We start from the raw sequence: 27,144 nt of genomic DNA on the forward strand, positions 1-27,144 counted from the left end.
GGCCTCCTTCTCCGAGATCCTCCGCCTGGTGCGGAGCGGCCGGGAGCTGCCCGGCCTCCACAGGCCCCACGTCGCGGCGAGCCTGGCGAGCCCCACCCCCTCGCGCCTGGCCCGCAGGCCCAAGCCCTGGGAGGGGGCGCGCCCGGCCGAGCCCCCGCAGCCCTGACGCGAGCCCGGCGGGAGCGGAGCTCTCCGGCCTCGGCCTCGTGCGGGGCGCCTGGCCGGGCCGGAGCCGCGGGAGGGGCGAACTGCGGCGGGCGTTACAGGGCCGCATGGGACCGGCCTGCAGCCGGCCGGGCGCAGCCCAAGGGCCCGGCGAGGAGGCGGAGGCCCAGCCGTGCCGTGGAAGCTGGCCCTGGGCGCAGGTCCCTCACCGCTCCCTCGAAACGTGCCGCGCCCCGGCCGCCCGGTGCCGAGACCCGGCCGCCCCGTCCCTCCCGAGCCGCGCCCCGGCCGCCCCGGCCACCCCGAGCCGCGCCCCGGCCGCCCCGAGCGGCGCCCAGCCGGTAATAAGCAGCGCCCTGCGAGAGAGGGCAGTTGGAAGAAATGACAAAAAGTGAAGCAGTTCCCAGGAAACCCGGGGACAGTGGGGTGTGGCGGCGGCCCTTGCTCAGTAGAGTCTAGAAACAGCTGTAAGGACAGCGAGCTACTCTCCCGAGGGGCGGCGAGCTGGCTCTCGGCGGGCAGCGCCCCTCGGCCTTGCCGGCACGCAGCACTCGCACCCCGCAGGGAGCCCGGCTCGCCGTGCCCCTGGTCAGGGTAGCGGAACGGGTGCGCAGCCTGCTTTGGCTGCCGCCACAGACGAGGAGCGGCTGTTCGGCCCTGCCGCTCCTTGTCACCCAGGCCTCTCGCGTTTGTTTTTTTAAGGGAAGAACCTGACAGGCTAATGGCCTCTCGCCCCCCCTCACAGCAGCACCCCTTTGTTGGGGCAGAAGGTGCCTAATAAGAAGCCGCTGGGTGTCAGGCTGGGGAAGGCAGACCCCCACTCAGACTAAAGCCTATTCTGACTGTGGAGAAGGGGCCAGCTAGAGCAGAGAGGCCCTGTAAGGTACTGCTCATTGCCTGAAATGATACAACAGGACCTGTCTCAACTGGCTCTAGCAGCAGATGGGGACATTCACACCCAAGTGAAATGGCTGACCGGCAGCATCGGTGGAGGGTTCTTGGTCAAACCACCACAAACTAAACAGGCTTCTCCCTCCCCAGAGACTCTCCTCTAGGTGTGCAGGGAACACCACGGGGGATGGAGCGTCAGGGACCTACGTTCCACCAGTCACTTACAAGCTAGAATCCTCCCCCAAATCAACCCACGGTGACAGTGATTCAGACACGCTTCCGGGGTGTTCCTGTCCCCCTTAATGCCCCATCTGTCCAGTGGGGACATAACAGCCCTGCCCTGCCTCACAGGGGGTTTAGAGGATAAATGCATTAGAGCGGGGGTTCTCAACCTTTCTTTCTGAGCCCCCACAATATGCTATAAAGATGCCACAGCCCACCTGTGCCACAACTGGTTTTCTGGATAGCCAGTAGATGAAAAGTTGTATTAAATGGGTAGTTATACAGCTAAACACACACCCACACCTGTAATACACAAAAGGAAATACAGGTACAAAAATAAACTGATTATTTTTGTTTTCTTTACTCAGTGTGAAACTTGTTGCTGATCAACAATTCTGTGTGGGGGTGTCTTCGACAAGCACATGCACGTGTCATGGTGAGTGTTAATCCTGGCTTGGTGCCATGTGTTAATTGATGTCACGGCCAACCTGCACAGCTCCACCCTCTCCACCAGCCAGCTGGCTGGACAACCTGCTCGGCCACAGCCCACCTTACCCACCCCAGTGCTGTGGGGCTCGAGCTTTGTCTTTCTGCCCTGCGCCCTTTCTGTGAGTTTAATGCTGGCCCTGGTCTCTGGTTTATTTTGGCAGACCCCCTGAAACCTGCTTGCGCCCCCCCCAAAGGGCCGCAGACCCCTGGTCGAGAACCACAGCCTTAGAGATTGTGAGGTGATTAGATATTACAGTAACGGGGACCAGATAAGTACCTAGGATGGATATCTTCCATTGTTGTTTGCAGTATAGCTGTAGCCCTGTTGGTCCCAGGATATGACAAGGTGGGACATTTACTGTTGGACCAACTTCTGTTGGTGAGACACAAGCTTTGGAGCTGACCAAGAGCTCTATGTGGCTCGGAAGTTTGGCTTTTTCACCAACAAAAGTTGGTCCAATAAAAGATATTCCCTCACCCACCTTGTTTCCAATTTTGAGACCTATCAGTTAGCCATTGGCCCTGCCCGCTACCAGGAATGGTTGCTGCTCTTCTCTGTAGCCTTTCTGCTATGCCATTTAGGAAGGGGTAAGCAGAGTTGAACAGTTCTGAATTAAGACTGACAAAACGAAACGTACAAAGAAGTTATGTTTAAAAATAATAAATTAGGACTAGATTCTGAAGGGGGCTGGGCCCGTGCCACTTATTGAAGCCAATAGCAGTTGAAGGTGCTCAGCACCTCTCAGGGTTTTGCCCTTAACTTCTCAGCATTAGTAGAAGGCAGCTTGATCCTGCTAACTGCAAGTCTCACTGACTTCAGTAAGAGCTGGATGGAGTTCAGCCATTCTTCAGAGTCAATACTAAGCAGCAGATGGCTCGGCATTGTTTTTACTGATACTGAATTTTTCTATAAGAGTGCAAAAAATTACAAGGTAAAAGAAAGCTAATTCAGTTATTTAGAGCCTACAAGTTCATCTGTTTTCCTAGTAAATTAATTTTCTATTGCTGAATAAAATAGAAGCCACATCTTACTGTAATTTTGCGTGTGGCATAAGAGATCACTAAACAAACTTTGGCAAGTAAAGCCAGCCACAAAGTAGAACAGTTTAACTTTGATCTATGTAGTAGCAAACAGAGAGCTAACCTTCGCTGGCCTGCCAGTTCCTCCTTAAGCAGCTGGGATCATGACAGCTGAGGGTCGCTGACCTGCTTTTCAGTTCTTCAGCTGTAGGTGGCACTTGTCCAAACCTGCTCCGCTCAGAGAGAGATTTGTTGGGTCTTTTTGTGTTTGTGTGTCAAATCTTAATCTCAATAATGCCATCTACTGGCTGCCAAATTTTATCTGGTGAGAGAAACCAGAGACTAGATACAGGAATTAAAAGGCTCTGTCTCTTTCAGGACACTGAAAGACCTGGGGAGCAGGTACGCGTAGCTGCTCACAGAGGGACCTGCATACAACAGCTCTGAAGAGCCACCATCCCATGGGAAGAAGGCTGGGGGACTCATGAGCAGTACTTCCGGATAGAACCTCCCTTGGAATATTCATTCCTAAATGGATGGAATCTAAGACTGATTTGGGTATTGAAACTGTATTTTCTGTACAGGAGTGGCTCTGGCTCCACTCTGAGTAGAAAATGATGCCATTCCCTTATTCACTGGGGGTGCAAGGGAAAAGCTCAATGCAATGCACCATCATTCCCAGCAAAGTTAGGAGATCCCTGAATTCTCCATGATCCTTTTTACCAGGGTGACAAAACGTCAGCCCAAGTACAGCACACGGCCGGGACGCAGCGATAAGAGACGGGGAAGCTGTGTGTGGGATCCTGGCCCCAGGAGGGGAGTGCCAGGAACCAGGTCAGATTGTGGCTCCAGGGAGGGAGGGATTAGAGCTTTAGGTTAGGTCTGTAGTGGCATGCATATACAAGTACTGAACTGTGTCTGTGCTTGTGCATATTCCCCTTGCCCACACAGTGTCTCTACATTATACAGTGTAGGATGTGGGTGTAACACCGTATACTTATGTCCACACTGGCGCTGTTAAATGACAGAGCCACCATTTCAGGGGTAGTCTCCCTGGGTTCTGTGCAGACTGGGGGAGGCTAGAAACCACTGTGCTGTGTGTAGGCACGGATATTTGCAGATGGCAGTTCCTGATTGCATTGCCCCACACTGCTTCACTCAATTCTCCTGGCTCAGACCTTAACCCCAGTACCTTCCCTTCCAGCACTCACTATGCAGACACTGCAGGTGCTGCTATTTGCTGGGCCAATTCAGCAGTGAGCTGCAGAGCTCTGAAGTGGTGGGGTGCAGGAAGAAGCCCATTGTACAAACAGCACACTCAAGTACATGGATTTGACCTAATTTTTCTCAGAAGGAAAGTGGCTAAGTAGCAAAAGGTAGTTCTGTTAGAAGAGATAATAGGATTCTATTTCGGACTCTGTCGGAAGTTTTCCACGTCCCAGGCCTGTGCGCTATACTAGGCTACGCTGCCTCTCTGATGGGTAGGGATAAGAGGCCTTGGCCATTGATGTGGTTTGTCAAGAGCATGAAAATATCAGTTAGTGGAAGAGGGAACTTTAACTCAGTCTCCTGGCTTGTTGCCCTGAGCACCCTACTTGACTCCAGGGAATTTTATTGGGGAAGATTGCTCTTGCTGTCTCTGGAGACTGTGCACAGCGCTGGCCTTCTGTTTCGGGATCCCCAGAATTGAGTAACTTTGTAATAATTAGGTTTTGGAGCTTGTTCTTGGTGCCAGACACTAGATCTCAGAGAGGGGTCCTGGCAATCATAGCTCCAGAGATATTGACCTTCCTCTGAGACTTATAGGGAGGCAGCTTGGAGTAGTGGGAAAAGTGCAAAGCCAAATACAGAGAGAGAGTCTGGGGTAGCGCCTTAAACCCTTGTGGTGCATTTCAGATTCACTTCTGTGTGTGTTACAGTAATAACAGTGGTAATAAGCTGAAGTTACATTTAGTAACATCAGGTTTCAGAGTAACAGCTGTGTTAGTCTGTATTCGCAAAAAGAAAAGGTTCTTGTGGCATCTTAAGAGACTGACCAATTTTATGCTCAAATAAATTGGTTAGTCTCTAAGGTGCCACAAGTACTCCTTTTCTATTTAGTAACATCATTAGCCATGACCAGGTCTGACCATGACTTCGGCCACATCCTCACTTGTGTGCACACACTTCTGAAACCACTTCATGTGGTTTTTTGGTGTATCTGGCTCATTTAGTCAGTGGCAGCCAGCCATGTGTTCAGGCCCCAAGTAGGTGCACCAGCCTGGGATGGGATCCCCATCAGGGGATCTCACCAGTGTGACTCAGGAGCCCCACCCTGTGAGCCTCCTCCAGCTGGCCAACAAAATAGTACACACCATGTACAGGGCTGGGCTGCAGGCGACACTGATCTGCACAGGGGCACCAGTGGAGAAGTCCTGAGAGGTGGTGACACACAACACACACAGTCCTCCTGGTTTTTAAAATGTAATTGCAAAATGTGTAGATTTAAAGCAATGTCATAATTACATTTAAACACTGGGAGGATTATGCAAAATCAGGGAGGGCTGGTATCTCTGCTGTCTGGTAGAGCTTGCCCCCATTAAAAAAAAAAATCCACCTTTTTTGTGCAGAGATGAGAGTTAAAAATTGTGGAATTCTGAAAACCTATCATTCGGGGAAGGCAACCAGTGTTTCAGGAACCCTTTGATCAAATGTCTGCCAGGGTGCAGCATATTCTGCCCTGGGCCCAGAATTGGCATGCCAGTTTCCAAGTCCATCTAATGATGGACTTGGATTTTAGAGAGGTCACAAATTTCAGCTTTAAACAGAAACTATGTTGCAACTATAACTAATGATTTTTCCATCTTTAGTTTTATAATTGCTAGAAATACACCGTGGACTTGCAACTGATCAACATTTTTGAAGCACTGCTCAATAATATTTATCTAAAACACCTCATTTGTTTGTTATTACTTATATTTAATACCACAGGGTATCGTGCTGTTTTTCCAAAATCTGAATAAAGTTCTATTTCTCTCATCCGTAATATAAAAAGATTTATTTTGCCACAAGTTTAAGTTAGTTAAAAATGAACTTTTACAAAATCAGAGTCACGTTTCCATGGAATAAAATATAAAATTAAACAAGGGATATGACGTAAATGTTGCTGCTGCAGTGTTTGCAGCCCAGATTATGCCAGGAAGTGACACTGACTAGAACCTGACAGTAACTAGTCTGTGTTAATTGTTCACACACTGAGAGAAGCACAGATAGCAGGAAGTCATTAGACTTAAAGCCGAGATTGTGAATGGCCCAAGAGGCTGCTGCAGGGTGAGCAAGAACTTTGCCCCCTCCATCCCAGTTGTGCTGCTGCCCTGGGGCTAACAGCCAGCTGGCAGAATGGGGCTGACACAGTGGAAGCAGCAATCTGCTCCCCCCAAGGAATGGGGCAGACTGTTGGCCCTTATGACAGACTGTGCCTCTCTGAGGCAGGCTCTTTCCAGAGCTCCTCCTTGAGCAGAGCCACTCTACCATGTCCTGACTTCGGGCTGTGCCTTCAGATCACCACAAGCGTTTTCCCCTTTTAATCATCACAGATGTATTTCTCACATCAGCAAAGACATGATTTTTCCTGGCTGGCTGCACATGACAGTGACACTGTGCCAGCCATTAAGGCATTAGGTTTGATTCTTTTACAAAGAGACTTTTGGTGGTCTTCCAGTGTTCAAAGGACATTCCCCTTTATTTAATCTCTTCAGCACGACTGCAGTGCATCCACCACCTGGAACAGTCATCGCACAGTTACAAGATGCAGTACCTGGGGAAAGGAGTTAACGCTTTAATTCCCAGCCCACTCGTCCAGTAAATCATTGGCACTGCTTAGTTTTCATACCCGACTGTCGAAAGCAGAGGTGGGCAAACTACGGCCTGTGGGACTGTCCTGCCTGGCCCTTCAGCGCCCGGCCAGGGAGCCTAGCCCCCGGCCCCTCCCCTGCTGTCCCCCTCTCCCGCAGCCTCAGCTTGTTGTGCCGCCAGCCCTCTGGGCAGCGCAGCTGGCTCCAGCTGGGCGGCACGGCTGCCAGTCCTGCTGATCTGAGTGGCATGTAAGGGGGTGGGGAGCAAGGGGGTTGGATAAGGGGCAGGGGGGTCGGGGGACGGGTAGGGGACAGTTGGATGGGATGGAGGTTGGGGGGGGCAGTCAGGGGATGGGGGGGGGTTGGATAGGCATGGGAGTCCTGGGGGGGCCTGTCAGGGGGCGGGGGTTTGGATAGGGGGTGGGGCAGTCAGAGGACAGGGAGCGGGCGGGGGTTGGATAGGGGGTGGAGTTCTAGGAGGGGGTGGTCAGGGCACAAGGAGCTGGGGGGGTTGGATGGGTCAGGGATTCTGAGGGGGGCAGTCAGGGGGTGGGAAGTGGGAGGGGACGAAAGCCAGGCTATTTGGGGAGGCACAGCCTGACGTGGCCCTCAGGCCAAAAAAAGTTTGCCCACCCCGGTCTAAAGCGATTTTTGGCGAATATGAAACAAATGCAGAGGATTGTTACAGAGCTAACAGTGACTATTAAGGGGTCTGCACCTCTTCTCCATTTGATTGCTAAGTAATTTAGCAGATTATCTCCCCACTTTAAGTACACAAATCAAACTAATCCCACAGCTGTTGCAGGATTTTAAGCTATGAGTTAATAGTCCTTTTAAATCCTTCAACAGAAAAATCTGGGCATTTAAAAATTAGTTTTTCCAGAGTAGTTGCCTGGCTATTCACGTCCACAGTTAGTTCACATCGAGTTTCACTTTTATGTTCATGGCTGCCAACTCAGCCACAAAATACCGGAAGACATAAGGCACAGAAACCGTGTCGATTGTGTCGCTCTGATTGCACACAGTACAGTAGCATTTCCTATTGCGCGTGGTGGACCAGGAAGGCGGAGGCTTCTCCAACAAAGGAGAAAGCAAACTGCCACACTTGACACAGACGTGGGCCACAGACTGATCGGAACAGTTGAAGAGACGGTCATGCAGCAAGAAGGACGTGCCGTGAGCCAACAAGGCATCGCGTTCCATCTCTCCAAAGCGAATCCCGCCCTGGACATTCCTCCCACCGATGGGCTGGTTGGTGACTTTATCTCTGGCTCCTGTCGTCCTCACTTGGAACTTGTCCGAGACCATGTGGCGCAGGCGTTGGTAGTATACAAGTCCGATAAAGATATCTGCCTCCAGTTCCACCCCACTGATTCCGCTGTACATCCTCTCCGTTCCATAGTGGTTATAGCCAGCAGCCTTCAACATCTTGCCAAAGTATTCCAAGGCAGAGTTCTCCTCTGAAAACGTGAAGGGGGTGGCATCGTGGCAGAGGCCATGCAACGCTGCAGACTTCCCTGCCATGCTCTCAATCAGCATTCCAATGGTCATTCGGGATGGAAAGCCATGAGGATTGAAGAGAATATCGGGAACCATTCCACTCTCTGTAAATGGCATGTCCTCAACTGGCCAGAGTCTGCTCAAAATACCCTTCTGTCCATGTCGGCTGGCAAATTTGTCCCCAATAGTTGGATTACGAGGGATTCTCATAGTGATGCAAACACTTTTAAATTTTCCATTTCCACTGTCATTGCTGCACACTTTGATGTTATCCACAATGCAACTTTCCTTACTCCTGGGAAGGGGAAAATAAAGAAAGTCAATGAAAGTTTCAGAGTTGTTAACTTGGCAGCTTTGTGCCAGGAACTTTTGTCTGGAAAGAGATATAATCTCAGACTGCTTTTAGAAAGAGACTTTATAAGTAGTACAGCCAAGCTATGTGAAATGAACTGGTTGTCTTGGGAAACTCAGCATTTCCTCAAGGAAGAAGCCATTTTGTAAGCATGGAGATCAAAACTACATTCAGGTTGGTTTTAGAAAGCATTACGCTTGAAAAACGGGTTCCTCAAAGGCTGCTGGAGTCATTTCTAATACAATAATCAAAACTATGATTTCTAAAAGATTTTTGATTTATGCACCATGAACAATGTAGAGTAAGAAGCAATTAAAACGGATTAATCTTTGCACTCTGGGAATTGATGGTCAAGCCGAGTTTCAATATCTGGTAAGTTTCTTTACACTTTAAATGTGACCTGCAAACAAGAAAAAGTGGACTTGTGCCCCCTTTTTAATTTTTATTTAAATCATCATGAGCTATATAGACGACCTGAAAGTTGTGTGTGTTTTTTAAAAAAAGGCTTTTCCTTTTACCCTCTCTTCCCCTTTCCATTAGAAATTCATGTCTAGTCTTGACTGCAGACTAAGAGGACTAGAGAATTAGTGAAACAGTGAGATCACAAGTGCCCACAGAGAGAGAGAGCTGATGATCTGAAAGGGGTAGGAATTTTTAGTCAGAATATTCAAAAATGTTTTTGTTAATGCCTACTTATTGTCAGCAACTAATACTTTAGTAAAAGGAAGGTTGCTCTTGTTGGTAAAAGATTCACCATCTTTGTCCTCTTAGTTTAAGGTGTCAAATCTCACAGATATCTCTGGGATCCTCCAGGGGGAAAAAAAGAAAGACAAACCTTGAGATTCCTGATATTTCTAAGGCAGGGGTGGCCAGCCTGTGGCTCCGGAGCCACATGCGGCTCTTCAGAAGTTAATATGCGGCTCCTTGTCTAGGCCCCAACTCCGGGGCTGGAGCGACAGGCGCCAACTTTCCAATGTGCTGGGGGGTGCTCACTGCTCCCCCCGGCTCTGCCACAGGCCCTGCCCCCACTCCACCCCTTCCCACCCCCTGAACCTGCAGTGCCCTCGCTCCTCCCTCTCCCCCCCAGAGCTTCCTGCACGCCACAGCTGATTGGGAGGGAGCGGGAGGCGCTGATCGGCAGGGCTGCTGGTGGATGGGAGGCTCTGGAAACAGGGTTGGGGAGCTGATGGGGGGCTGCTGATGTATTACTGTGGCTCTTTGGCAATGTACATTGGTAAGTTCTGGCTCCTTCTCAGGCTCAAGTTGGCCACCCCGTTCTAATGTATAATAAAAACAGCAGAACCAGCCCAGTCCCCCCAAAACCACCAACCATTAGGCCTTTCTTTATAAGCCCAATTTTTAAAATATCCTTTTCATGTCATCTTTAACATTCTGGGCCTGAAGATCAGCAGATGGAGGCGGCCACCCCCCACCCACACAGAGGAAGGTCACTGATCCGACATGGAGAGGGGTGTGCTTGTCTAGCTAGTGCACTGACAAGGTATCCTGACAAGTGGGTTCTATTCCTCGTTCTGCCGCAGACCCTGTGCCTTGGTTTCTCCGCGAGTAAGACAGGGATACCGCCTACCTCCCAGCAATGTGGTAACGTTTGTTCATAATGGGTACAATTTTCAAACTGCCTGAGCGATGTAGGAGCCTAGCTCCCATTTTCCAAAGTGACTTAGGTCCTACACACCTCTCACTGGAAGTCACCAGAACTTAGGCTCCTCAGTTGCTTAAGCACCTGTAAAAATTTTACCCAGAGTGCCTTAAGAAATCCTCATGAAAGAAGCTATGGAGTACGAAAGCAGTGTGGTACACCACACGGAATGGCTGCAGGGGAAGGGGAGCGGAGCAAAGATGAGCTGAAGTTCAGGAGTAGTGGAGAATGGGAGGGGAGGAATCTCATATGCACAAGCTCTCCTCACCAGAACTGTCTCCAGTTTTACTTTGTGATAAGCCCACCTTTTGTGTGTGTCTTTCCCTACCTTTGTGAAGAAGCATCTGCAGCTTTTCAACACTTGCAGGGCTCAGAGGAAAGCCAACATACTGGTGTGAAATCCATCTGCAATATTAATTACTCTTCCCTAGAGTGCATGCATCCAGTGAGAGATGCTTTATAAAAAGATACACAGATGCTTTCATTCTCTGGAATCATCAGGGAATGAATAAAGGACTCCTAAACCCTACAGGGCTGTCTGCACATCAGAGGATTTTTCAGAACTCTGCATTTGAGACAGTAACTAGAACAGCTGAGCTCTGAACTCACTTGTAATAGGTTATGAAACTCTCCCCGGTACTGAGGTTCAGGTAGCTGTAGTAAGGATCCCCATACTGCAGTATGGATCCAATGTGCGGCAGTCCGTCAGCGTCTAGATTCTGCATAACCCTTGGATCACCAGGCTTGACTCCAAACACCAGACTGTCATCTCCTTGTTTGATTTTTTCAGCAAGATCTATGCTCTCCGTCTTGTAAACGCTGCCATGTGCAAATCCTCTCTCCCACGAAGCCTTACTTACAATCTGAACAAAAAAACCCAATAAACCAGAATCTTAGAAGAGTCCCTTCAGCGAGGCTTCTTCAAAGCTGATTTACCCAAAACAATCGTTTTTAAACAAGATCAAAACACTTCTTGTCTGATTTCAGTCTCTCCATTTTACACATTCACTCTCCCTAGGCTTCTATATTCCCCTTCCTCTGCCCACAAATGCTTTCTGAACCTCGGCAGAGAAAAAAATGTACATATTACTGTGACCCACTTTTTTTTTTTTTAAAAACATCCCTCTAGCTAAATAATCACACCCCTGCCAAAATAATCACAATCCCATAAACACCACACTTCCCACTGACATGACCCACTTCTCAAATGTTGCAAGTCCAGCACCCAGCACAATGGGGCCGATTGCCAGTCGCAGGTCCCAGTGTGCTACAGCAATACAGATCAGAAATGTGAGAAGTGATTTATTTCCCCCTTCTTTATCAGACGGGGAAATTTGTGCGCCAGCAAAAGCAGGCAAGTAAACTCTTACCAACTGCTACTTCCATCCTTTGATGTTGCCCTCTGGCCCCGCTGCACAGCCTCTCTCTCGGCATTCCCCAGACAAGTAGGAAGGCAGACTGGACAGCAGAGCCAGGGAGGGAATGGCAGAGGAGAGCACATCATGGGGGAGACCTGCTCCCCAGACTCTCCACAGCAGAGTCTAAGCTGTGGGGTGCAGCCTGTAAACAGGTGGAAAAGTAGAGGGCACATACTGTTAGGTGGCTTTTCATTTCCTTGCTTTTGTGCGCCCACCTGCTGTGTGGCAAACTAAGATTGTTTGGGTTTTTTTTGCCAATTACTCAAACATGTTTAATTCATGACTTAACTGGGAATCAACATAGCCAGTTCCTCATGTGACACAGTCAAGGCAGTATATTCCATTTCCTTTTCAATAACTTACCATTGCATCTTCCATGTCATAGCCAGTGTAGGAGATGACAGCAACGATTGCATTGGTGCCAATTGGATAGTTGTCCATGTCATAGTAATCATACATGGATGGCCGCACCAAGGGGCTTTGCGGGGTCTGAAGTCGGTACAGTTTATTATCTGAGCGTTCCTTATAAGTCAGAAGTGGAAAGCCCATAGTTTGCTTGCCTAGAACAAAGTAGAGACGGATTAAAACCAGTGGCAAAAAAATCACAATGTTCTGTCATAGCTTTGGTAGGGATAAAACTGATCCAGCCTGCAGAGTCTCTTCTTGTGTATAGAGAAAAAGTTGATGTTTTCCCCAAATCCAAAAAGTTCTCCTAAGCTTTCACTTTAAGACAGCACTGATGCAGATAAGAACTTCCCTTCCTGCTCCTCAATCACAAATTGCAAACTACGACTTAAACTCCTGTAGTAATTCATTCCTATCATTTAATAAGGTTTATTTTTAATATTCTCCCTCTTACAGTAATTCTAAAATATCCAGATGGAATGTCACTTTCATACTTACCATAAAAAATTAAAATCAAGGTTTTCTGTATGTGATATTTCACTTATGTCTCTTCTGTCCTACATTTTCATACTATAAAATATTTTTTAACTCCTGGTCTGAATATTGATAAGCGATACAACTTCTGAACAATGGGTTGCTATTTTATTCAGTTTACTATTTTCAGACAACCATGGGAAAATGACTGAACTACAAATCTGCTCCTTCAAAACCTTTCCAATAGGATTCTCTACTCCTTGGTCTTTGCTTCCTAGCAGGAGTAAGGTGGAATTCTGAGCTCTTGAAGCACTTTTTCACTTAGGGTGTATTAGGGTTTCACTTAGGGTTGTATGGAAAAGAGTACCCATTCCAAGGAGTAAGTGCCCTTGGTAAACTCTTAAAATACACACCATACGGACTCTGGCAATCACCCATCAATAGCACTGTGCCAGCAGCAACAGGGATTTAACAAACATTTAATAAACTCCACCAACAAAAGCCACCCTAGAGTCCCCAGCCTCACTCTTCGCTCAACATCTGCCAGCTGGACTCTCTCTTTTATACCCTTGACACTTCAGCTCAAGTGTCTTCACTAACCACAACTGTGGTAGTATGTCCCGGGGAGAGAAGGGGTCTTGAAGAAAAGCCAGGCCATTTTAGGGCTTGATAGGTCTAAATCAACACAAAGTCAACCCAGAAACCAACAGGCCATCCGTGCAGATCATGGAGATCCAGTTTAATATGACCATGAAATACATACTGCTTAACACAGAGGCGGCTAAGTTCTGTACCAGATGCGGTTTCCAGATAGATTTAAGATATAGCCTCCCAGTGAGCACCCTGCAAAGTGACAAAGGTATGGATGACAGTTGCATGGTCTGCATCCAAAGGAAATGGACTCAAATCTCTTAGCCATGTGAAGCTTTGGGGAGGGGGAAAGAGGTGATCTTGCTGTGGCAGCTACCTGCTCTTCTAATAGCATTTGAGTGTTACCGGAGCCCAGACTGAAAACCTGATCCACAGATGGCACAGACACACCTCAAGATGGCCAATATTATTCCTGTTATATCTTCCGATTGTTTCCCCCAACCAATCTGCACCACATCCATCTTGTCTGGGATGGAGTCTCAGCCAGTTCGCCCTCATAGCTGTGCCAGTCTCCCCCAGACACGGAGCACCACAATGGACAGCTCTGGCCAGGTCAATGGATATGGAGATGTAGAGCTGTCTGTTAGCCGCATACTGCAACCCATGCCTCATCACTAAGCCTCCCAATGGCCTCACATACATATCACCCTGCTTGTTTAACAAAAGAGTGCCTCAGGGAGGAGTAGTTACCCCACACCACGCTTTGAGAGCAGTCAGCAAGGCAAGACCAGGACCATTCAGAGCATCCCACCCATCCTTGCCATGGATCAGAAACAAGTCCACACACCTCATGGTCAATGGTATCAAAGGTGGTTAATAGAGCTAATACCATCAGCAAGGATACCACTCTAAGGTCACTAGATACTGCGAGAACCGTCCCTTGAGGACAGCTGGGGGGCACAAGTCCAGTATGGCCATTCATGTGCCATCCCGGGAGCTTAGCCACTTAGCCTTGGAGGTGCGCATAGACATATCAAGCATCACTCAGCTTTAGAACTCATTGCCAATAGATATCACAGAGACCAAGAACTTAGTAGGATTAGAAAAGGGTTAGGAATTTGCATAGTTTAATGAGAACATACACAATTTCATCAGACAGTAATAAACCCCCAATGTTTAGAAAGGATATAAATTCTCATGCTTTCAGGCATGAGTCGCTTCTATCTGATGGGGTTAAGACATTTCTTTGTAGACATTTTCTTCAAAATTTGAAGTGAAGTGGAGGATGGGTTCTTGAATTAGGATCCCTGAAAATACAGCAGGCAGGCAGACCCACACACTCTCAACACTCAACTTATTTGCCACTTATTGGCAAAAAAAGAAATAAACCCAATTTCCTTGAATTCTGCTGAGGTCCTGTGCCTTTGACCATACTTTGAAACAGTAACTTCCTCTACCAAAAATTCATGTTAGAGAACGACTGCTCCAGAGAGCTCAGCACTGCACATGAGAAACAAGGACTCTTAAGCCCTTTCTCTTGAGCAGTAACTGAGCCTGACTGCTGGGGAAGTTTGTCATGGGGGAGGAAGGGGGGGTGGACAACTTTTCCTGTGAAAGGCTTGCAAGGGATACTGATGAGCCTCCCAAGTCCCATGGGGTTGTGAGGGGAACCAACAGTCCCCTCTAAGGTTTGTTGGAGGTTCTCGCCTCCTGCAAAGCACATGAGGATACAAAGGAAAGGGGAATGAAGGAGTCTTGGATCTGATTTTTTTCCTTCCTCTTGCATGTGGAAACTTGGGGCATTGTTTGATGGCAATATTTAGCACAGTACTTACCCATCTGGCATTGGTACATGTTTCTGGGACTCTGGTTGTGATCAGAGAACGGAATGAAGTTGGCCACCACACTCAGCATGCTATGAGGAAAGAGCTCCTGGTGAGTGGTCACGCCAGGCACAATTTCATCCTCAAGGACAGCAATGTTCATGAAGACCTGAGATAAGCAAAGTCCAATTTAATTACCAAACTGATCTTTTTAAGGGTAAATAAAGCTGTCTCCAATCACTTTCATTCTCTTACATAGCTCCAGCTGCTCTATTTGGTAACTTAGTGTATTAGTGTGTAAAGAGGACTATGCAAAAACCAAACACAACTATGGCTACTTCTACCCTGAGCTAGGGATGTGATTCTCAGCTTGCGTAGACATATTCACGCTAGTTCTCGTCTGCGCTAGCGTACTACACACAGTAACGTGGCTGCAGTACCACAAGCAGCGGCAGCATGTGCTAGCAGCCCCAAGGACGTGCCCACAGGGTTCAGGTTCATTGTATTTGGGACGGCTAGCATGGTGCCATCATTGCCACCAGAGCGACCCCACTGTTGTAGTGTGAGCTGGGAGTCGTCACCTCGTCACCCGTCACCCCCCCCCCAGTGTAGATGTAAACGACCCTTCTCATACACCACATTCCCAGCCCTGAGGAGGGGAAGTAAAACTGGGAAGGGGAACGTCACTCCAGCCTTTCCATGGTTTTAAGTCACTACGTAAGCATTCTTTCTGAAAGCTAAGTGTCATGCCAGAAGACAGGGTAGGTGAACACAAGGAAGTAATCCACACAAAAGCCTTCATTCAGGCACAGTTAATATTGAGAGCACATATCAGTAATTGAAGGGTAAAAACCCTTAGAAGCACAAAGTGGTTATCAAAGTACACACCAGTAAAAAGCTAGAAAACTCTAAGGTCACCCAAGCAAACTTAATTGCCCCGTTGACAACATCAGCTTCCCACTCCCCTTCATTGTTCCTTTCATAGATATTTTTGTAAGGTGTGTGTTATTTTTGGATCAAAGACTTTTCTCTAATGGCCACTGCTTTGTAATAAACAAACACGTTAGACAGACCCATGCACAGTACCTGTTCCAGAGTACCGATCAATTCTTCCTTTCCCAAGGCCAAATTTCTCACAGGCCGAACCATCCTGCAAGGGGTAGTAAAAATGAATAATCCTGGATACAGACTGGGTTTTCCTGTCATTGGAATAAGGACTACCTCAGTCCAGGCTGGAATTTTCTTTTCTTGCATTACCTGTTCTCACATATACAGAAAAAAAGCCAGTTAGAAAACTTGTAATAAATGAAGATTTTTTTGCATCCAATAGCCTATTTTCCCCTGCAAATGAAAATCTTAGTCACACAAGTAGCTACACAAATTCACTGTTTCATATATTTAAAAAAAAAATATTTGCATCAAAATCTCTACAAAACTGGAGAAAAACAATTGCATTTTAAATTGCTACGACCAACACACACCTTGATGCTGCAATGCTTTGGTGGCAATGCCTGATAAATAGGCATAAAATTAAATAAAAACATGATAAAATTCAAATAAAACCAAATGAATGGTCAGACACAAAAATGAAGGGAGGAAACGTTTGGGAAGTGTTAAAAATTATTTCAGAATCTGAGGCAAGCCTCAAGGTGCACCACATTGCATATTGTCTAGCACAGTAGATTCAGACTGCTTCTTTTAAGTCACATCACATCAAACAAGGCAACCTTAAAGTGCCGGAGAGTATCTGCAATCCTAGGAGCCATATCTTTTTCTACCCAGCCCACTAACGAGCCATCCAGTGTAACTGGGTAACACTCTGCATAGGGTTGGCTTGGAGTCCCATCAACTGGAGTGACACCTGGGAAAGAACCAAGGAAGTCATTAATGCCGAAAGTAGTGATCCACACCAATCATTCTTCAGGATCTTAGAAACATTCTAGAGCAACATATAGGAAATGCTTTATATTTTGCTTTGCCCACTACATATATTAAGAATCTAAATATCAAGTATACACTATTTTTCCATATGCTGCCTGAATTATATCCAGATTTAAAACAATAAAAAGTGGTCTGATGACCACAAGAAAATAAAACTCTTAGCTGAGTTCTTTTACTAAATAGTCATTGGTGACCTTATAAAGGCACAAATAATGATGCTTTTTGGAGACATTTCTATGTATTTATCTCTCTGTACACATGAACCTGCTCATTCTACAGTATGCAGCTTTTATTAGATCAGTACCCCCAAGTAATTGTATTGATACTCAATCAACATTTTAAAAACATCAGTGCTGTGTACGTGATACAGTATTTTTGGTCATTAACCAAAATGCAGGTTTAGCCACGTTGAAGTGTTTTTGTTTTAATGATATCCAGTGAAGACACGGGTCTGCGAGGTCCTGCAGAGAACATCATCAGCTGTTTTCTCTGTAAGTTTTTCTTAAGTTATTAACTCAACGGAACCTACCTAAGGAGCAGAGCAAAGGTGGCAGGGACAAGGTGTAGGCTGACTTCGTCACTATTTCGCAGACAGTCGTAATATGGTTCATCAGCCCACAGGGCTCTCCGTCGGGGGTGTGCACAGGGCACAGGAAGCCCCAGGATTCTGGCAGCAGTTTGCGCACTGTGGTGGTTCTCATCTTGGCAAATGCAGCACCTCTGTGTACGCAGCGAAAATGGGACAGGTAACGAATAAAATTCAGCTTGTCTGCCACCACACACAGACCAGAATCTTGTAGCATACCCAGACCTTTAAAAAACAAAAGCCAGATTTAATGTGTGAGCTGATATTAATGAAGGACATTTGCAAAATACAATTCTATAAATCATCTTCATTAGACTCATGCATAGAATTCTAAAAGACTGACATCAAAGGAGAGATTCTCAGCTTATTAAGCTATATCTACATTTGAGGGGTTCAGTGGACTGGTAATGGGCTATACAGCCTTTACACTCAAGGTCACTGGATCAAATCCAGCTCAAATTGGTAGCAACCAAAAGTTACTCACACCTGTTCGGCGCTCTATGTGAAATGAGTTAACAGTCTCAAAGCTGACTGCAAAACTAAGTTTGTTCCATGAAAATTTTATCAATTTGTTTCCCTATTTTTCATTGAAGTTTCACTTCAGAAAATTTCCAGTCGTCTATTGTAGGCTCAGCCCAGTCTCCAGTGGACATAAAACAGTATCATATTAGACATGATGTTTGTAGCCTCAGTGCACAGGCCAAAGATTGAATGGGCTCTGATGATAGAAACTACTGCACTTGGATAGTTTAACTCAGAGGGGAGGGAGTACAGAGAAGTAGCCAGCACTTCCATACACCATGCTGTGCCTTTTCCAGGAGAACGGACATTATTTTCAAAGCAATCAATGCGGCTTCTTTTAGCAATGCTAAATGTAAAGATATATAATCCTGTATCTGAATATAAATAATGTATATATTTTAATATACATATGATCCAAAGTCTGAGGAAAAATCTAATCCTTTTGTGAAAAAGCTTCTTGTTCATATGGAGCTTCATGAATTCAACTTGAGCAAATATTCAGTAGACAAAATGATACTTTAAGAGAAGAGGCTTAAAAATTTATATCCATCAGCACCTCTCTGTGGAGGGCTAAAATTGTATCGCAGGAATGGAATGAGGTGCAAGATAAAATTTACCTGTTTTAGAGCGCAGGTTACCAGTAGCAAGGAGATATTCAAATGGCCTTGTAACATCAATTCCCATGCTGAATAGCTTCATCATATTTTCTGAATTTATGGTTATATTGGTCTTTTGAGATCTTTTGTCCAAGGCTACTTTAACAGAAAGCAACCAAGCTTCCATCCTCTCCTAAGATTTAAAAACGAGACATGTTAAAACTGAGGACATGTATTGCTGGAGAATGTCAGTTTTGTTGATAGGTTTCAGAGTAGCAGCCATGTTAGTCTGTAACCGCAAAAAGAACAGGAGGACTTGTGGCACCTTAGAGACTAACAAATTTATTTGAGCATAAGCTTTCATGAGCTACAGCTCACTTCATCGGATGCATTCAGTGGAAAATACAGTGGGGAGATTTATATACAGAAAGAACATGAAACAATGGGTGTTACCATACACACTGTAAAGAGAGTGGTCAGGTAAGGTGAGCTATTACCAGTGGGGGGAGGGAGAGAAAACCTTTTGTAGTGTTAATCAAGGTGTACCATTTCCAGCAGTTGACAAGAACATATGAGGAACTGCGGGCGTGGGGTGGGGGTGGGGTGTGTGTGTGTGGGGTAAACATGGGGAAATAGTTTTACTTTGTGTAATGACCCATCCACTCCCAGTCTTTATTCAATCCTAAATTAATTGTATCCAGTTTGCAAATTAATTCCGATTCAGCAGTCTCTCGTTGGAGTCTGTTTCTGAATTTTTTTTGTTGAAGAATTGCCACTTTTATGTCTGTAATTGAGTGACCAAAGAGACTGAAGTGTTCTCCAACTGGTTATTGAATGTTATAATTCTTGACATCTGATTTGTGTCCATTTATTCTTTTACATAGAGACTGTCCAGTTTGGCCAATGTACATGGCAGAGGGGCACTGCTGGCATATGATGGCATATATCACATTGGTAGATGCGCAGGTGAACGAGGCTCTGATAGTGTGGCTGATGTGATTAGGCCTGAGGAGGGAGTCTACATAGCCAGACAATCCTGCTAGGCAGCTCTCCAACACCACTTTCTACAAGCCATTACCCTCTGATCCCACTGAGGGCTACCAAAAGAAACTACAGCATTTGCTCAAGAAACTCCCTGAAAAAGCACGAGAACAAATCCACACAGACACACTCCTGGAACCCCAGTTCAATCTCTTTGGTCACTTGATTACAGACCTAAAAGTGGCAATTCTTCAACAAAAAAAATTCAAAAACAGACTCCAATGAGAGACTGCTGAATTGAAATTAATTTGTAAACTGGATACAATTAACTTAGGCTTGAATAAAGACTGGGAGTGGATGGGTCATTACACAAAGTAAATGTATTTCCCCATGTTTATCCCCCCCGCCCGCCCTCCTTGATTATCACTACAAAAGGCCCCCCCCCCCCCCGCCCACTCTCCTGCTGGTAATAGCTCACCTTACCTGACCACTCTCGTTATAGTGTGTATGGTAATACCCATTGTTTCATGTTCTCTGTGTATATAAATCTCCCCACTGTATTTTTCACTGAATTCATCCGATGAAGTGAGCTGTAGCTCACAAAAGCTTATGCTCAAATAAATGTGTTAGTCTATAAGGTGCCACAAGTCCTCCATTAGTTTTGTTGATGAAGCTGTTAGTCAGATCTCGTGCACAAATAAGTGTGGTGAAGCAGGGTTTCAGGAGAGAATTGAAGGTACAAAAGTCTGCAGGGTTTGATGGTACACTGTAACTGATTACTGAGAAATAACGCTTTTTGGAAAGGAAGATGGTATATCTAAGAAGCCAGAGACTGAGCTTGAAGTGAAGGATGTCAGTATGCTCGTTGGATTGTCTCCAGGTGAACTCAGCAGCACAAGAGAACTCCTTGTCTAACCTAAAGAGTCTGAAAAGGCTCTTACCTGACTTCATTGCTGCCCTTGATAACTAAATGATTTATAGTAATGGAGGATTTTTCCCCACCCTGAACTGATTTACTCCTATTAAGTCTGTAAACGGCTCCAAAAATTAATGCATTTTATTTTGACTTGATTTCCTTAATTACTGTTGATATTTTACTCCTATGCAGATAGTCAAGATTCGTTTTTTATTTCTGAATCATCATTGCAAGAAGGGCATAAAAAATATGAAAAAAGAGTAAGTGAACCAACTGCTGTTTTAGGCAAATCTTGCTCCCAGATGACACCAGCCTGGTGACATACATCCAATTCCATCTCTGTTAATTTACATCTGTTATTCAACAGCACACGTGAAGATTCTAAAATTACAATGACTAAATTTGCAGAATGCTGTTGCTTCTTCACATACTTAATTATTCCCTAAAATGCTCTGAGATCACATAAAAAGCACTACAGAAATAAAATACAAAGCTAGACTAATTTGAATCTTCAGTTTAACCAATTTTATGAATTATTGGTATCAGTTGTGCTGGTAGATAGAGTGGGGCACTAAACCTGACATTAGAGCCACACGATGTGAGGTGTATTTTACTGATTGGAAAATCAAGGTGCAGAGATATTAAATGACAAATCAAGGTCACATAGGAAATCAGTGGCAAAACCAGAAATTGAGCCCAGATCTCCCAAGTCCCAGCACAATGCCTTAACCACAAGCCCATCCCTTCCTTGTCTTTTAAAAGAGACCAACGATCACAATTTGTGAAAATTTTACTCCTTGTCATGATGCACTGTGTCGCTACTCCTTTCTGAACTAGCTCATTAACATTTAAACTGATAGTCTTTGTTTCAGAACGCAGACCAGTATTACAAATGCCTCAGTTCTAGCTTAGTCTTTTGGAGTACAGGGCTCTGAACAGACATAGCACAAAGGTCTCCTATACTAGGGGCTCTCAACCTTTCTCTTTCTGAGACCCCCCCCCCCCAACATGCTATAAAAATTCCATGGCCCGTCTGTGCCACAAAAACTGTTTTTCTGCATATAAAAGCCAGGGCCAGTGTTAGGTGGTAGCAAGCAGGCCCCACTCCACAGAGGGCCCCGTGAGGCTAAGTTGCTCAGGCTTTGGCTTCAGCCTCAGGTAGTGGGGCTTCGGCTTTCTGCCTTGGGCCCCAGCAAATCTAATGCTGGCCCTGCTTGGCCGACCCCCTGAAACTTGCTTGCGGGCCCCCAGGGGGGTTGGACCCCTGGTTGAGAACCACATCCTATACAAGAGAAAGGCACAAAATGAGTATTTGCAGCTAGTTATTCTAATTTGCAATCCCCAGTGATTATTAGTGTTGAGCAAATGCACGCATAGCTTCTGCCATCTGCAACTCCTACAGTTATGGTTACTGAAAGCACTTCAGCTCAGGCACCAATGGGCAGACCTGAAAAGAATGGCTTTCCTAGCACAAGCAAGGAATGAGCTTTGTTGTGCCCCCTGACTGTGCATTCTCAGCACAAAGGCCCATGGCTAGCTAAGGGACAGGATGAGGACAGCAGCACAAAGTTACATGCTGTCCAAATAAGACTGGGGCCAAGTTCAGGTTAGTATATATGAGCCACAACAGCTTTCCTCCCTCATTTGCATTCAAGATTCATAAGCCAGGCAATGCACCATGTGACAGGCAGCAAACCAGAGCATCATGGAGATTTAAGGGACTAAACTGATCAATTAACAATGCCCCTCTGCCATGTACATTGGCTAAACCGGATAGACTCTATGCAAAAGAATAAATGGACACAAATCAGACATTTAAGAATTGTAACATTCAAAAACCAGCCAGAGAAACACTTCAACCTCCCTGGACACTCAATTACAGACCTAAAAGTCGCAATTATTCAACAAAAAAACTTCAAAAACAGACTCCAATGAGAAACAACAGAACTGGAATTAATCTGCAAACTGGACACTATTAAATTAGGCTTGAATAAAGACTGGGAGTGGATGAGTCATTACACTAACAAAACTATTTCCCCATTCTAATTTTCCCCCTACTGTTACTCACACCTTCTTGTCAACTGTTTGAAATGGGCCATCCTGATCATCACCATAAAAGTTTTTTTTCTCTTGCTGATAATAGCCCACCTTAATCGATTGGTCTGTTAAGAGTTGGTATGGCAACCCCCATTTTTTCATGTTCTCTGTGCATATATCTATATCTACCTACTGAATTTTCCCTGTATGCATCTGATGAAGTGGGCTTTAGCCCACGAAAGCTTATGCTCAAATAAATTTGTTAGTCTCTATGGTAGCACAAGTACTCCTTGTTCTTTCAACTTTATACCTAGACGCTACAAACAATGAAGGTATCAGTTTCTCCGAAAAGGTTATAAGGATCTTTCATAAAGCAAAGTGTTAGCCAATCTAAATAGAGGGGTTGTGACCAGCTCCCTCTATAATGGAAAAAAAGAACTAACACGGGGCAGTTGAACAAAAAGTTCTTCCTGATGCTTCACTACAACTGTATTGAGACCGTTTCCTCAGTAGGAACAAAGTTATCCTGCTTCTCTAAAGACTTCCCCACAGAGGGTTCTCACTCCTGGGTCAGTGTCCCTGAGCATGAAGCCAGCAGAATTCCCTCTATCACAACCCCCAGTGGGTGTCCTATGCCAAGACACTCACTCTTGTATTGCTGCCCATGCATTCCAAGCCAATTCCTTCTTTATCTAGTTTGGGGAAGGTGTTCCCTACAGATCAACCCAAAGTATATCCTTTCTGATATTTCTAACCCTTCCTTGCCAATCAAACTTAAAAAAAAAAATAAATAAAAATTTGTCTGTCTTGGACCTGGTGTCTTAATACTCTTGTCCCAAAACGCCATCCATTGGTGCTTTGGTCACTTGATTCAAACAGTATCTCAAAGCACTCTCCCAACATGTTCAGACATCACGGCGCCCTTTGGTGCTTGCTTCCCAGAACTGGCAGCAGTTCGGGCCCCTGGTGCAGTCATTTGCTCTCCAATCATTCGGTGCACTTTACTGCAACCCTGACGCAAACTCTTCCTTGTTATCTTTGGTGCATTAGATCAGCTGCACTGTATCAACGCAGCCAAATACACTCTTAGCTGCTCCACCTCAGAGGACTTAACTCAGCACATCCTACTCAGTGTCCTATGATGCCTGGTGCCTCCATGCATCTTAGCATACTTAGGGGTTTCTGACCTTTCCTTTCTAGAGATGGTTTTGAAGAAGGATGAAGCAGGCTTGCGGACTTGTGGTAGAAAGATGTCCTGTACAAATGGTCATAGCCAAGGTCAGTGCTGCTTGAGTGTCTCATGTGATGTACATGGGTGTGAAACCTGCCTACAGATGTCTCCCTGAACACTTGGGAAATGAAGAACATACCTGCTGTCCTACAGCTGACACAAGGTTGGCCTGGAGTGACTCAAAAGTGAAATCCTCAGAGTGCAGGCCTGAGCTGGGGGTCTGCCAACAGCATTCCGCACAGGGGTCTGTCGACAGCATTCGGCACAGTGTTGACTGAGGGAGTGATGCCAGCTTTATACCGAGAAGCTGAGATGCTAATTCAGGAGTGAGAATCCTGTGTGTGGTGTGCTTAGTGGATAATACTTCGCTCTCGCTGTAGATGTTATAGTGCTCTAACAAACGAGGATGAGCAAAAAGCACCATCCCTATTCCACAGACAGGCTAGCAGGCACAGAAAGGTTAAGTGACATATCCAAGGTCACACAGCAAACCACGGGCAGAGTCAGAAACACCATCTATATCTTTTGAATCTCAATCCTCAGCATGATCCACCAGAGCCCAGCTGCCTCCTCACAAACTCCTCTTATACGAGCCATTCAAATACGCCACATGCTGGATTCAGATTTGCTCTCTTTTCTGTATATCTAGAGGTTCTCCTGCCACTCACAGCTTTAAACACTTTAAGGCATTACCTTTAAGAACATGAGGTAAAGCTGCCCTGGGGTAAGCACCTCCTGATTCATAAGGCTATCTGGATTCTCCTCCATGCACTCTTCTTTGGCAAAAGCAAACAGCTTCCGGGTCATCAGACAAAGCAAGTAGAACTTCTCAGTTTTGGTTTTCAAGTGTATACAGATGCACTGACTGTAGGAATAGGAAGAAAAAGGGCCAATTAACTCCATCTCTAACAGAATTTATGGTCCAAGCTCCCGCCTGAACAGCCCTTGACCAAACTCTTATTCACTAACTCAAAAGTTAAGCTGCATAACAGTTTCCCCCACACATGTCTGGGGGTTTTTCAAAAATTTCAACGCAGACCACGGCCTGAAAGGGTTGAGAGACATCCCTCTCATCATCCTTAGAGATGCAAATCTTCCAGAACATGACTGAGGCACATAAGCAGATGAGCCCGCACTGCTGCTCCCAGTACTGTGCCTGTTATTTGGATGAAGAGAGACTCCTGGAATGTTAATTCTACACCTTTTTAAGCACCAAATTGACTTAAAAGCACAAAATTATTTTGAGACAGATCCACATGAAGGCTAAATTTCGCACACGGATTTCACATAAAATGTGGTGCAATCATATATGTGCATCACTAACTCTGTTCCACAGAGAAATAGTAAACACAAAATGCACTCAAAATAAATGTTTTCAGTGCTACTGTAGCCATGCTGGTCCCAGGATAGGAGAGAGACAAGGTAGGAAAGGTTATATCTTTTACTTGATCAGCTTCTGTTGGTGAAGGGACACAGCTTTCGAACTTGTCCCTTCCAGCAACAGAAGCTGGTTCAATAAAAGGTATTACCTCACCTACTTTGTCTCCCTCTAAATAAATGGTAAATAGAAAATGTACTCACTAACACTCTGTTACTGCCATGCAACATCACAATCAAACCTCCTATCATGTCCCAGCAGAGCACTTGGTTATAAAATTTTGGTCTGAATACAGCTTAACATGGGCAAGACGAAGTACAGACTTCCTAAATTCCTGTCAAAGCAGATCAGCTACAAGCTTACTTTCCCAGAGGCAAGTGCCATGATTAGGTAGCACCTATCGCCCTTGCTTATCTTAGCATTGCCATGATTGTTTCCACTCTGTCCTCCCTTGTATTCAAGTGTTTATGACTCAACTATAAAGGTCCACTCTGGGCCAAAACTTGGCAGGAAAATTCTTTTTCAAAATATGCAAGTTATAATTACCAAAGCCCAATTGAACGAGGTGCACACCATATCTAGTGCCTTCAGCTTCCTCCTGTCTCAACTCCCACTTCAACTGAAAACTCTTTCTGATGAACAAAATGTTCAGTTTAGTCCATATGGACGAAGAGCCCCAGGATATTTTGAAAAGAAAAAAATAGATAGTTTAACCTTGAAATTCCGATTCTTTGAAGATCATCATGAAGGATTCTTACTCCTGACTCTTGTCCTTCCAGATGACTCTGACTCTTAACATTTTTAACCCTTTGAGTCACCAGTAGGCTGGCTTGAGGTCTCTACCGCACTGACCATGCTCTAACTACAGGTATCTCAAGGACTCTGGAGCCTTCCAATCAGTTCCTTTCAAGGGCTAGCAGCAAGAGCTCCTCAACTCAAAACACCTGTATCATGAACCAGGGATTCCCTAATACCACTTCCTCCTTCCCCCCCACCCCTTAAAAATATTCAAAGTAAAAACTGGAATGGAATGCGGTGTCCTATGTTATTCCACGGAGGAAGCATTTATTTTCTCTCCTCTACCTAAAGATATACTGCCCAAAAACCTTTTAAGGTAAACTTCACTCACCCTGTTATGCTCAAGTGCAAAGGACTTCAAACAATGGGTTAAATGCCAAGCAGGCTGTGGTACAGTAGATTCAGAGTTAAGGCAGTGCTCACTATTCAATTTCCTAACATCTATCTCTCAGTGTTGAGGATATTTAGATCTTTTATAAAACCCACTACAAAGCCATGTGGCAAAATGCACGAAGGACCAAGTCTGCAGCCATCCTCCGAAATCATGCTCACATATTTGGTGGATATGTATTTGCAGACAGATTAAGGTAAATGCAAAGTTTCCAGAAACTAGCTGAAAACTGTCCCCATAATGTTATTCGGGGGTGGATGTCTCTCTAAATTTTTGTCCCTGAGTTTACTGAAAAGCTGGTCATGATACAGTAAGGTCAGACAGTGAAATGTGACTACATCTGTAGTTCAATCATTTACTTATATATTGCTATATGAATACGTACTCCAAAAGGAATTCTGCAGCTTGCTCATTTGGGTACCACTCAGGAAGGTTGAGTTTCACTCGGAAGCATTTCCCAATGTAGTTAAGGACCTGCTTCTGCGTGGCACAGCCCTCCTCCATTACCATTCTCAGCATCTGAGAGATGCAGTTCTTATAGAAGGAGTTGTTTTCTCTTCCTTTGATCAACTCTTGAAAAATCTGGTAATCTGAGAAACCAGCTAATGCCTGGAGGGGAGAAAGGCACCAGATCAGAGAACAAAGAAAAACCAAGAGTAATAAATCACCATGTCTAATTAAATTATAGAATGGGACCAGGTCACTCCAGTCACTTATGCTGGTTTATGCTCTTTTGTCCTAATACCCTTCCCCTAAAATGAAAACAGTTTTCTGAGGTTCGATTAGCTGTGGAGAAAGACCCTGGGTATACACAATCTGATGATCACCACTAATACCCCTAATGAAGCCCCTGGAAAAGCAAAAGCTGGGTTAATACAGAGAATGATGAATAAAAATAGTTTTTCTTCATTTAAATAAGATTTT

General features: G+C 45.4%; 1 protein-coding gene and 1 long non-coding RNA gene across 3 annotated transcripts in view; one reads left to right on the forward strand and one right to left on the reverse strand.

Moving 5' to 3' along the window:
* The first annotated feature begins 165 nt into the window (after positions 1 to 165).
* Positions 166 to 5,805, forward strand: LOC125633266 (uncharacterized). 2 transcript variants are annotated; one of them, XR_007355557.2, is made up of 3 exons: positions 166 to 506; positions 1,647 to 1,714; positions 3,166 to 5,805. It is a non-coding gene; the product is annotated as an uncharacterized LOC125633266 (long non-coding RNA). The 2 variants fall into 2 exon arrangements; XR_012667897.1 differs by lacking the exon at positions 166 to 506 and having other exon boundaries at positions 513 to 1,714.
* A 4-nt stretch (positions 5,806 to 5,809) lies between these two features.
* POLR1B (RNA polymerase I subunit B) overlaps positions 5,810 to 27,144 on the reverse strand; it is a 39,174-nt gene continuing 17,839 nt past the window's right edge. Inside the window, exons 6-15 of the mRNA XM_048842310.2 lie at positions 26,606 to 26,829; positions 24,347 to 24,518; positions 18,510 to 18,681; positions 17,314 to 17,595; positions 16,571 to 16,704; positions 15,930 to 16,100; positions 14,856 to 15,012; positions 11,914 to 12,110; positions 10,742 to 10,995; positions 5,810 to 8,415 (exon numbers count right to left, since the gene is read on the reverse strand). Coding sequence (XP_048698267.2) covers positions 7,533 to 8,415; positions 10,742 to 10,995; positions 11,914 to 12,110; positions 14,856 to 15,012; positions 15,930 to 16,100; positions 16,571 to 16,704; positions 17,314 to 17,595; positions 18,510 to 18,681; positions 24,347 to 24,518; positions 26,606 to 26,829 — 2,646 coding nt within the window. The 3' untranslated portion in view covers positions 5,810 to 7,532. The remainder of the gene's footprint in view (positions 8,416 to 10,741; positions 10,996 to 11,913; positions 12,111 to 14,855; positions 15,013 to 15,929; positions 16,101 to 16,570; positions 16,705 to 17,313; positions 17,596 to 18,509; positions 18,682 to 24,346; positions 24,519 to 26,605; positions 26,830 to 27,144) is intronic.

Source organism: Caretta caretta, chromosome 3 (genome assembly GCF_965140235.1).
Source record: "Caretta caretta isolate rCarCar2 chromosome 3, rCarCar1.hap1, whole genome shotgun sequence".
Taxonomy (NCBI): Eukaryota; Metazoa; Chordata; order Testudines; family Cheloniidae; genus Caretta; species Caretta caretta.